The 12,217-nt window shown below is 40.0% G+C and overlaps 1 protein-coding gene across 1 annotated transcript in view; it reads left to right on the top strand.

The window, feature by feature from the left end:
• The window catches only part of cpt1a2b (carnitine palmitoyltransferase 1A2b), a 59,998-nt gene extending 55,991 nt beyond the window's left edge, over nucleotides 1-4,007 (top strand). The window contains exons 15-19 of the mRNA XM_071903461.1: nucleotides 940-1,068; nucleotides 2,285-2,440; nucleotides 2,704-2,817; nucleotides 3,061-3,153; nucleotides 3,640-4,007. Coding sequence (XP_071759562.1) covers nucleotides 940-1,068; nucleotides 2,285-2,440; nucleotides 2,704-2,817; nucleotides 3,061-3,153; nucleotides 3,640-3,774 — 627 coding nt within the window. The 3' untranslated portion in view covers nucleotides 3,775-4,007. The remainder of the gene's footprint in view (nucleotides 1-939; nucleotides 1,069-2,284; nucleotides 2,441-2,703; nucleotides 2,818-3,060; nucleotides 3,154-3,639) is intronic.
• The last annotated feature ends 8,210 nt before the right edge of the window (nucleotides 4,008-12,217 follow it).

Genomic DNA, 12,217 nt, shown 5'->3' with positions numbered 1-12,217 from the left:
CACCGTACACTCTCTCTGACTGTGAGCCAATCAAACGAAAGCAAAACAACAATATTCCCATGTGGTGACGCACAGCAGCTGTGAGGACACCAAACAGGAACAACAGATCCACTGTATAAATGGGTGAAGGTTTTCTTGTTTCACACATAAGTAAAATATCATTGAAAACCGGTAGGGTGACATATTATGAAATGCATATTAATTATTTTGGCTGGTGAAACTGATTCTGCAGGATAAATGTATGGAAATGGAGACTTCTTCAATAACTACTGTTGTACACTGTCTGTTGGCAGACCAGCTCCCTGAGCGCTAATATCAATCCTACTAATGGCAATGCCAATGCCATCGACAGAGTGAAACCGAAACCTTCTACTTCCTGTTGCCCTTACAATCGGTCTATTGTTAGCACATTACACCTCGCATAATGGAAACTGTGGGCAAATCCCCAAATCAATGCAGTGACATTATCTAAACCTGCCAGTTTCCCATGTTTCCCCACCCACGAAAAAACACTTTGTCTTTCTCTTCAGGAATGTGCTCAGTCCAGCGGGCTCAAACCCAGATTGTGTGTGTGTGTGTGTGTGTGTGTGTGTGTGTGTGTGTATCTAGGAAACTGGGTTGAGATAGAGAGAGTAAACAGGGTGGAATGTACTGGAAAGACCAGCGGTTGTATTAAATCTGTCACTCATGCCCTCTTAGGTAGGAACAAAGGGGACACACACATCACATGTTAAAGGAATACAGCAAGTTTTGGGTCTACTTAGCTGTTAAATGATGAGAACATAGACTCCAAAATCATCCGTGTGTCCCCGGCAGATGCTGTCATCCGCCCTCCTCCTCTCGTCTCTCCTCCTGTTCTCTCTGAACTTGCCTGAGAGGTGAAGCGTTAACCAGACTCTCTCCTTCTCTTCCCTTCCTCCTCCTCCTCCTGTCCTCCAGGATCGCGGTGGCTTCTGTCTGACCTACGAGGCGTCCATGACCCGTCTGTTCAGGGAGGGCCGGACGGAGACAGTGCGGTCCTGCTCCAACGAGAGCTGCGATTTCGTCAAGGCCCTGGAGAGCGGAGAGGTACTGCGCTTTTTTAGAGGAACAGTTCAGCCCAAAAAAATAAAAATTCTGTCATCATCTACTCGCCTCCATGTCAGTAGAAGCTCCATTGAAGCTTGTACGACCATCAAAGACACAGTTTCCCCCACAGTTGCACTGTGAGCCCAAAACTCCTACGTTGTTCCGGTTGCCACACCACAGAAGAAGAAAATACAATTTCCTCTACCCTAGAATGACAGTATCTAATGAGGTAAATATAGGCCTTTTGGGCTCGCAGTGCAACCGTTTGGCTAAAACACAAGGGGCTCAACATTGCAAAAAATAAAATGAGTGAAATTGAGCTAGTCATGTCAGTTCAGTTCAACATGTTATTTTAGTGCAGCTCGGGTCATTTTGGTTTTTTCAGTTATCAGTTTAGATTCTGTTTTTCAATCCATGTATCTTTGCTGGCCATTTTGAATTTGTTTTCTCATTGTTTTGTTTCTTTCAGTCTTTTGTTTTATTTAAGGTTTTTAGAACCCTCATCATAATCACATTTTATCACTGTGTTTTTATCACTTTCCTCTATGTTTTACCAGTGTGCAATTAAACTAAATTAAAACTAAAGGTGAAGTTTATTTCAGCTAGTTCGGCTCAGGGTAATTCTTCAATTCAATCAATTCTGACAAGACAATTGACTTCAATACTGTTTATTCAGCTCATTTATGTTTTACTGATTCCTTTCAATTAAGCTCAATTTAGCTGATTCAGGCCAAGTCAATCAATTTCAATCCATTTATTTCAGCTTAGTTCACTTTGATGTATTCAGTTCAGCTCAGTTCATTTAAATTCAGATTTATATTGCAAGAATGATATGCCAAGACCGCTATCACACTGGTTTTGCATTCTAAATCACTTGGAAAACCAGTTGTATGACCTCAGCTTTCACCTCAGGAAATTTGAATTGCTCAAAGGGCGTAACGCATTTTCCTGTATTCATTCACATGCATGGTAAATTGGCGGCAAGTTCCTGTGGCATTGCCAAAAGGTGAAACTATCGTATCTCCATTTCTGTTTATATTGGCTGCCTTAGTTACTCACCCACCAGTCTGTATTTGTGCTTTATTTCTAGTCATATGCTTGAATTAATTTCTATAATCTCTTGTGCTATTTCATCTGCATTCCTCTGTGAAGCACTTTCCAGTGAACCCTTGTTTTTTTATTTAAGTCATAGAGTAAGTTTGATTTGGTTGGACAGGGGGCGGAACAATGCAGGCGGCTCTTCCGATTGGCCGCGGAGAAGCACCAGAACCTTTACCGACTGGCTATGACGGGAGCTGGAATTGACAGACACCTGTTCTGCCTGTATGTGGTCTCCAAATACCTGGGGGTGGACTCCGCCTTCCTCAAAGAGGTAAGCTGCTCATATCTATTCTAGGATGTAACTCGTATCCAATAGTAACAGTAACAAAAGTATCACAAGCCTTGCATCTGGTTTTATTCCGTCTGCAACTCAGATTTTCCATAAGATTACATTTATTGAAGTTAAATTGAGTTGAATTGATGCATTAAAAAACTCCCTCTGCCTTCATCCGCTGCCTCATTATCTTTATTTTTCCGTAACACCCTTTCTCTCTCTCTCTCTCTCTCTCTCCCTCTATGCCTCTCTCTCTCCAGGTTTTGTCGGAGCCGTGGCGTCTCTCCACCAGTCAGACTCCAGTTCAGCAAATGGAGCTGTTCGACCTGAAGAACCACCCCGAGTTCATATCGCTGGGCGGGGGGTTCGGACCTGTGAGCAACACACACACACACACACATGCACACACACTTTTGGTTGTAAGCCCCATTTCAGCAGAGGTTGAATTGTAATCTGTCTTTTACTTTACTAGCTATGATTGCAAACACAATGTAAATGGTATATAGTTAATTCCTCTGGGGGAATGGTATTTACTTAGAAGTAGAAGACTCATACACACACACACATTGTTGTATTAGGCTTACACTAATCTAATCTGATCTTTGTGGTCATGTCAGGTTGCAGATGATGGTTATGGCGTTTCCTACATCATCGTGGGTGAAGATATGATCAACTTTCACGTGTCTTCCAAACACTCCTGCAACGAGACTGTAAGTAAATTATTCAAATCATTATGCAATAACATTACTTTTGATAATTACCTTAGTTTTGACAGGACAGGGTTTGTGTGGTTTTCATACCAGCTCACTTCTCTAACCACAGAAGCACATAAGCGACAGGAGGAAACACACAGAACAGAGAAATGTCAAACAAAGTCTCAGATTGAGTTTCACTTCTGATGGATTGCGTTTGACTCTCACTTTCTTGTCTATCAAAGAAGTGCTGCTTTGTAGTCTGTTTTCAGTTCCCTTTAGAGAATTCAATATGTCACGGCTTCATGTGTTTTTGATTGTATTGTCTATAACCTTACCTGCCTTTCCTCTGTTTCCCCTTCCTCTCTCCGTCCCTCCTCTCGTACTCTTATCGCCTCTTTATCTCCATCTCACCCTCGTCTTCATCCCTCTCTTTCCTCCCCACGCTCTTGTCTCTTCTCCCACAACCGCCGCCACGTCTCTCTCTCTCTCTCTCTCTCTCAGGACTCCCACAGGTTCGGGGCTCAGATCAGCCGGGCTCTCCAGGACATCTTGGCTCTCCTCTCCTCCGAAGCCAAAACCTCCACCTCCTCTTCCTCCAAAGGTCCAGCCCAGCCTCAGTCCAAGAAGCTCCTCTGAGCACGGGTGAATGTCTCTCTCCCCCACCCCCCCCTTAAACAGAAACACATCTCAACACATACGCATTGCTGAGTGTACAAAACATGAAGAACCCATTATGTTCAGTTGCGCAACCCATGACTCACCTGTCTCGAGGTTTAAAAGCATTCTTATACCCTGACTGAGATGGATTTAAAGGACCATCCTAGTGTCACGTATACTTGACATTACTACCGACCATTTTCCAAAGCATACCACACTTTTTTAGATGTCCGAATGCGTTTTTCCTACCTTCCAGGCAGCCATTAATTTCCAATCATTTCAATACGGTACAAAAATCAACTTGCAGAGACTTGCTTGAGATAGGTAATCCATCACAATGAACATCCCGCCCTAGTTTATTGTTTTTTTTAAGTTAGCCTGCAGGTCTTCTGATGTGTTCACATGCTGGTGGGAAGCTCCGACATCCGGGACTTCAAAGTCGTTTAGTCGGTTAGTTTCAAACCCACAAGACAAACAATGAACAAACATGGGCACTGTGAAAAGAATGATGTGGATTTGACTTCTTGCTTTAAAAAACTTGGCGACTTGGCAAACTACCAAGTAGGAAATTTATTTCGATAGTACACAAATGCACCATTCCTCAAGCAAGTCTCGAAGAAAAAGAAAGGTTTTACGAACTAAATTCAAACGTCAATGACTTCTAAACCCGGGCAGGAAATGTTAGCTGGAGCAGCAGAGAATTTTTAACAGGGAAATCGAGTAAATATTCCAAAATCTGAAACGGTATGGTATGCTTTGGAAAATGGTTGGTAGTGATGCTGTGTAGTAAATGGGCTAAAACATGCAAAAACACCGGTATCGTCCTTTTTAATGAGTGAAATCAATAAGGGATCGCAATCTAATTCATGGAAAAGAGCAGGTGGTTCTAATACTTTGTAAACTCAGTGTATATACAGTATATGGACATTTACATTTATCCACACATCACCCATTTAAAGACACGTTTGATATTAACAGATATGTTTAGCATTAACGTATATGTTTTGACAGATATTTACCATTAACACAGGGACATTTGTTTATTAGCTTTGAGGGACTGTTAATTTTCTGAGGTGCTTTTCATGTTACATGTCATGCCTGTCAAAGAGATTGAGACTAATGTCACTGAGAGTGTGGGGAAAGAGTTAAGAGGCCCTAAATCTTAATGAAATTGAAGGGACAAAGTTAGTTTTTCAAGTCGTAAGCAGACACCAGTGTGAAATGTTTTCACTGGCGGGACGCTCCGGTGCTACTCAGCCCTTTCAAACAATTCCGAACAGTTTTATGTTCAGTTTAGAAGAAGGTGGAGTGCCTGCTTGTATCATTTTTAGGTCATCGCTCAAGAGGGGAAAGCTGAAGGAAAGAATGATGGATGGGGAGGAGATAAATCTCAATAAAGATGAAGGGGAAGAGTTATTTACAAACCCTAAACCCAAACAAGCCCTCTTGATGCTGTCGTTTATTTTGATGCATCTGACGGGACGACACGTTGAAAAGCTAGATGACGAAAATCCCAGTCTGATCTTTGGGAACGGCCACTTTAGGAGCGGGGGGAACAGTAATGGGAGCTTGAATCCAGTTTGTCCATCTCTTTTTTTCCCCCCTGGTTCATTTTCATTTTTACTTTTATCCCAGTTACCAGAACCTGGGTCAATTATTAACTACCGAATGCCTTTTTAATAATATCTTTAATTCCACAGAGGGTGTTTTTTTACAGTAATTATGGGTACGATGATGATGCAGCAAGTAAAGCACGTCCTAAAGGGTATTATGACTTTTATACAACAGTTACCAATGTATGTGCATTCAAACAATTTCTTCAAATTCGAATATTATTTCGACACCAACTAACCATTAAAGCACAGCTAACCATCAGCGTGCTTGGAATGTGTCTTTGACCAATCAGATTGCTTGGCTGGAACTACCTGTTGCACAAAAGCCTATTGATCTTTTAGTGTTTGCTTCTGGAGTGCAGGAGGGTTTGGAGGAGTGTAGTGGCCCACAAATGTCTGATCTAAGGACAGTTTTTTGTTCACACTAATGATGAAGTTTAGGCAAAGAGGGAAAGCAAACTGACCCAGAGGTCCGCATGACCATTGACCCAGGCAAGACTGCACTATGGAAAGAGATTAGTGCCAGGACAGATTGTATTTCAGTTGCATGAATTTGAATTTGTCATACTCATGTTGAACTGTTGAATTTAAAATAATGCATTTGTTTTTTTTCATCAACTATTTATTGATGAAAGAATACAAAATAGGATTCAGCATACAACACAGTGAAGAAAGGGTTAAAAGGATTATGGAGAATAATAAAAGATATCGCTAAATAAAAGGGAGAAAATAAAATAAATTATATATTTTTTTTAAATACTACTCTCATGCTTAGAAATAAATTAATTTGTCAGGTACAATTTGAATCTGAATGCAATGACTTGAAATTGAAAGTGATCGCAGTTGAATTGAAAGTTTAACTATCATTTCGGATTCTTTTTTCCTAATTCAGATTTGGACCCAGATCTGGCGATACTCACTATATAACACTGGAGTTTTATATATGCTATGCGTAGGAAGGAAGAAAGAAAGGGAGGGTGGGAGGAAAAAGAAGAGAAGAAATAACTGTTTTTTATTATTATTATTGTTTGTCGTTACTGCTCTTTTTTACTCTTGAATGTCAGCTCAGCTAATTGTTTTACTATGGTAAGTGTTTGGGACGGCTGAACTGCACTGTGTACTTAACTCGGGCCTGATGTGGACTACTGCTGTTTGGTATGCAGTCTTGTTGCTTTGTCATAGTTTATTTATGTAAGTGAGTCATCATTCAACCTCAACCAATTAGAGGGAAAATCCATCGCAAAACAGAATTCACTCATTAACATTTCAGGCGTTTAGCGAACACAGACGTTACTGCTTTGATGTTGGACTGTTTGGATGATTTATTGAACAAGAAACTAAAGAAATCGCTGCCACTGCAATCAGGTGTGAAGTGGAAAAATGGATTGCCCGTATCTTTACATCATCAAAACCATCTTAGCTCTTTCGCCTGTTGCTCTGGGAGACATTCCTTCACCCTCCGAGGTCATACATGGATAAACCCGAGACCCGATGGACGCTCTTCTACCGTGAATAGAAATTAAGTGGTCTGTTTTGCATTGGGATTTCCCGGAAAACTCTGCAGACTGGGAAAGAGGATAGCAGCGTGGGGAGGGGCAGCCTGGAGAGAGAAAGTGATAGAGCAGGAGAGAGAGAGGGAGAAGTGTCCGCTGCTGACTCAGCCTTTCCTCCTGCAGTACACACATCTATTTCCACTCTACATTGTATTAAAAGCAATAGAACAATAGACTTGCAAGGGCAGCGGCAAACACCAGGAACTATTTTTGTCTGTTTTTAAAAGTCTGAGGGCATGATAATTATACCCATAAATGCGTAGCTTTTAAATCGGTGTAGTTTGGAAAAACGTGTGTGGCCGGATTCAAGTATTCATTCAGTACAACTTCTTCAATGCAAATTTGAAATCAATGCAATTCCTTAAGGAAAACTTGTAGCCCCTGGCTCTTGAACGGTCTTTTCTCTGTGTGTTTAATAAGAATGTACTGCTGTCGGCCAGTTCGTCGCCGTTAGCATCGTCAGGAGAGATGCTCATGTGCAGCGATGTAGTGGTAAAACAAAAGGCATACAACCACCAATACGTATTAAAAACCATATTTCTGAAATAGTCTCCTAAAAAGACCAAAATGTTCATGTAACATGCGTCAGTCTCATCTACGACTTTTTGTCGGAATATGTTCAGATCATGAAAATGGTTCCCCTCCACTACATCTCTGCTCATGTATGACCGCTATATTCTAACTGTATTGTATCTCTTTGTGGAGAGACTGTTAGGAAATTGTTGGCTTAATATCTCCATAACCTCAGATCTCACCGCCGCTTCTGTTCCTGTCTCAGGTTGAACATTTAGCCGCTCATTTCCCAAACTGCCGACTGCCAAAGCTATGATTTGTTTCTTAAGATATTAAAAAGCGATATCTACAGTTGCAGCGACTCACAATAACAACCTTTTCTACCTCTCTCCTCAGCTCTTATTTCTTTTCCGAACACTTCTACCGTTGTACTCTGAACAGGAGTGTCAGTTAAATGCCTAACGTGCTGCAAATGTCATTTAATTCTCAATATTCAGCATTTTATCTTGCTTTAGCCTACATCATAGACACCAGTCGAACCAATCCTGTGCCTCAATCTGCTCCACTGTGACACTCCATATTATCTGACTGCACCTGCATCTTTTTCAAATGAAGACACTAAAATAAATGAGATGTGACCGAATGAGGAAAAGTAAAAAAGTGGCTTTAGGCGTTTCATTTTGGGAAATGAGCCCCATATAAATTGCCACTAACATTTAGTAGCAGCTTCAGAATTTGCCTTGTTTTTAGGGCTACAGGTTAAGACTCTGACTTTTCTTGTTTGTTGTTTTGCTTTTGGGAGAGTTTATTTTTTTTTATCATCAATTTCCTAGTAACCTGGTACAACTGCTGTTTTTACTCTGTACATGTGATGCTTGAGTATTTTTTGATGGATCTATGGGTATTGTAGTTAAACTCCTGTATTGAAATGATCTAATAACCCATGTTTACTGATTTTACACTCCACAAGATGCTTATTATTACTGTGTCATTGTCAATCATTTGCATTTTAAAACTTATTTAAATGTAAATTGTGGACCGTGCGATAAATTGCCTTTTATTAATGGTGATGGTGGGCTATATAAATTAAAATACTTAAAGACCTACGGTGCATATGGCTATGGTTGATCATTTGGCGTGCGTTTGGTCTGCGTTTCCACGACGATGTGGAAAAGTATGACTTTAGTGGGGAAAGTGCATAGGCTATTGAAGGTGTGGGATGTGTAAAAGTCAAAAATTTCCATGACGGGTAGTCGACCATGCATGATGTGGAAATGTATATGGGCAAAGTAACATTTTAACTGTCCCATAGCACAGAGGGAGGGGGAGAATTGTGTAGGAGGAAACGTGTTCTATCACTGTTGCGTTTCCTACTGGTCGCCAATAGAGCAATAAAGGTCACAGATTACTTAATGCTTCTTTAAGTGCAACAAGCCCAGTGTTTCCCTTAAGACGGGTTTCCAGGGGTTTCCCCAGCAAAATGAGGAATGGTTCACTTTCATTATTGTTTCCATTCACAAGACATAAATGCACTTACAGAATGTATAAAAATGACTGTTTTTGTTCATAGGCTTCCCTCTTCCTCTGGGGTTTTCTCTGCAACTACAAAATAAACTGCTCTAGCCTAATTCTTAAAGAAGTCTTAAAAAATGGGGGTCTAGCCTATATAGGCTGTATATATTTCTCATTGTTTCCTCTTTTTCATCCCTTCAGTTATAGTTCATTTATCTTATTTCGTTGTTTTGTAAAGCTCTTTGGAAAGGTTTTTTTTGTTAAAGCGCTATATAAATTAAGTTTCTTAGGGGAGAGCGGGGCAAGTTGTCACATGGGGAAGTCGTCTCAGTGGCTTTGTTTCTGAAACTAAATATTTTAGAGCCAAAAGTCCAATTACGCAATTACACACCATGTTTACTCTCTTAATAAGAGGTTACCTATATCTTTACAACAGTCCAAGTCAAAACCTAAGAACAATTTTGGTTTTTGATACCTGAAAGTAAAGTTTTTCTTCTCATTTTTTTTCTTATAAAGGAATCCAAATAATTAAAATCCAAATTGTTTTTTTGGTTAGAAATATCTTCACATTCATTTTTTTCAGAATAAATATGATTTTGGTACTTGAACCCACAAACCTTTGGCTTGTGTAGCGAGTGGCCTCACTGCTGGTCCAGCCTCATATACAGCCACAGGGATTAAGAAAGTGATATCTTATTTTAGAGGCAGATTACTGTTATTACTGTTTTCTGTAAGTGACTAAGAAGCCATTTTACATCATAAAACATCAGATTAAATGTACATTAATATATCATACTGTTAGAAATTGTATCAGAATTTATGTCTGTCTGTGCATCCCAGGATGGGTAAGGGGTTATTTTACCTGGTGTGTGGTGGGTGTCGATTTCTGAGATGAAGTTTCTCATGTTATTACACTATACTTCAAAGGAGATGGAATTGAGTGCAGGAACACAGCAGCTTGTCTATGTGACAACATGCCCCGTCATGTGTGACAACATGCCCTGACGTGGGGTAAGTTGTCAAGTGGTATTTCACCAGTAATAACTTTTGCTTCCGGTAAATTATTCAAAATGTAAAAATGCCATCTAGCTAGAAAAATATAGGTAGTGAGGCACTGCTGAGAAATACACCAATGAGTAAAATGTGTGACAACATGCCCTAGTCTCCCGTATTATTAGGCTACACAGCCCGCAGTAACCCGCAGTGGGGGAGGGCTGAAGAAAGGAAGGAGCATTACGCTGCGCCCCTCCTTCGCTCCATCCCCAGCTCTGTTAGGCTGGGGATACACCACACAACTTTTAAAATCCTAACAGATTATGAAAAGACTGGGCGTATACACTAACCGACTGGTTTCTGCAGATTTTTTTATGACGACTGAAAAACTGGGCCCAGTTGTTCAAAAGTAATCTGATCGGATTTCGGCTATCGGATTGGATCAAATCTTGAAAATGGGTTGTTCAAAAGAAAAAAAGGATTCTGAAATCGGATTAGATCACGTAATCCAATCTTGGTTTTGATCTGGATCAAACCTTCAGTATGTGTTGTTCCAAACTTTTTAGTAGGATTGGGATACCTTTGATCCAAAAAAATCAGGATTATCCTGATCCCAGCAGAAGGGTGGATTCAGGGTGGATTTCAGGAACAAAATGTAACAAAACTTTAAAATTGGTCAAATAATACATTTGTATCATGTAGTATATATACATTTATTTATATTTTGCACTTGATTTGTTTAACCGTTACAGTGATAAAGTAGATAAAGTAGACATTAGGCTACCTATTAAACCTTTCAGTACAGTAAAAAAAATAAAAAATGATGATGCCTATAAGTCACTTCTTAAACAAGAAACTGAAAAAGCAGAAGTACAGATTCGTCTGGCAGAGGAACAAATCACTCTTACCCAACTACAGCAAACCAAAGCCAGACTTAAAAAGCAGGGCTTCAAAAAGCTGGTCTCTCCACAAATGAAGAAGAACTCTGAACGTTCTTTATTTTGTTAACTATTGGACATTTAGCCTTTTTATGATTTAAAACTCATGTTCAAAATATCCACAATGTATTTGTGAATAATGTATATTTATTTGTTTTTATTTATTTGTTGTGGGTCAGATGAGGGGTCTGACTGTTTAAAAGAAATTGAAAATGGAAGGGGATGTTTGTATTGTTTTATTGTGCTGTTTTCTGTCTCTTCAAATAACAACACTTAAGGTGACCCCATGCTGGCTATTCTAGCTGTTGTTCTTTACATAGCTAATAGCCTACATTGTGATATGTAGTCCTATTTAGAGCACTGGTAATCCGGATTTGGTAATCTTGAAAAGTTCGTATCTGGATCAGGGTGATCCAATCCAATGTTGCTTTGAAAAACCGGCACAAAAGTAAAATGGATTACCTGATCCTGGATAGCAAAACATGGGATTTCCAAATCCGGATCATTCTGATCCAGATTAAACTTTTTGAACAACTGGGCCCTGGGGATCACACACTTAACGACTACGCCAGATGAGGGATCACACACTAGTTGTCACTGCAACTGAACCAAACTGAACACACCAAACTCACATGAAAACACGAGCTCTCGCGGTACGCTACGAGATGGCATCTGCATGGTCATTCTATTTTTCTTTTCAGAAACAGAAAATAAAAAATGGAAAACGAATGATGATTTAATTTTCATTTCAAAATCCAAAAATGGAACATCAACATTTACAAAGGACTTGGTTTTCCTTTTCTCCTTTGTAAAACAGAAAATAAAATAACAAAAATTAAAAAAGCCCATTTTGGGATTGCAACCTGAATACAGAGCTGTGCGTCTTTCAGCACCATCAAGGCCTGGAAAGCGGAAAGGAGAGAGTAGAATGACCAAAAAATACACAGATACATTATTTTACATAAAGGTGTGGAAGGGCAGACGTAGCAGTATGGACCGTAGAGGAACTGCAGGTGAGCAGTAATGTGAATCAAATACCTGTTACTACATAATGGAGCCAAAGCCATGAAGTGGGAGCTGAGAATGTTTGTATAGGCGATGTTGGCTACGGTGCCAAATGATTATGTTGCAAAACCGGACTGCGCATTTACATTGTCCGGTCAGGACTACCAACCGGACATGTAGGCTAATAAATAATAATTATAAAACCTGACTTTCCGGTCTAAAACCGGCATCTGGCAGCCAAGGTTTTGTGGAATCAATAATTGAGTCTTCCCTGTATTTTCTTCCTGTGTGCCTT

This window comes from Centroberyx gerrardi, chromosome 7 (genome assembly GCF_048128805.1).
Source record: "Centroberyx gerrardi isolate f3 chromosome 7, fCenGer3.hap1.cur.20231027, whole genome shotgun sequence".
In the NCBI taxonomy this organism is placed as follows: Eukaryota; Metazoa; Chordata; class Actinopteri; order Beryciformes; family Berycidae; genus Centroberyx; species Centroberyx gerrardi.
The sequence above is the reverse complement of the archived record's forward strand: the minus strand, read 5'-3'. Positions and strand labels throughout refer to the sequence as shown.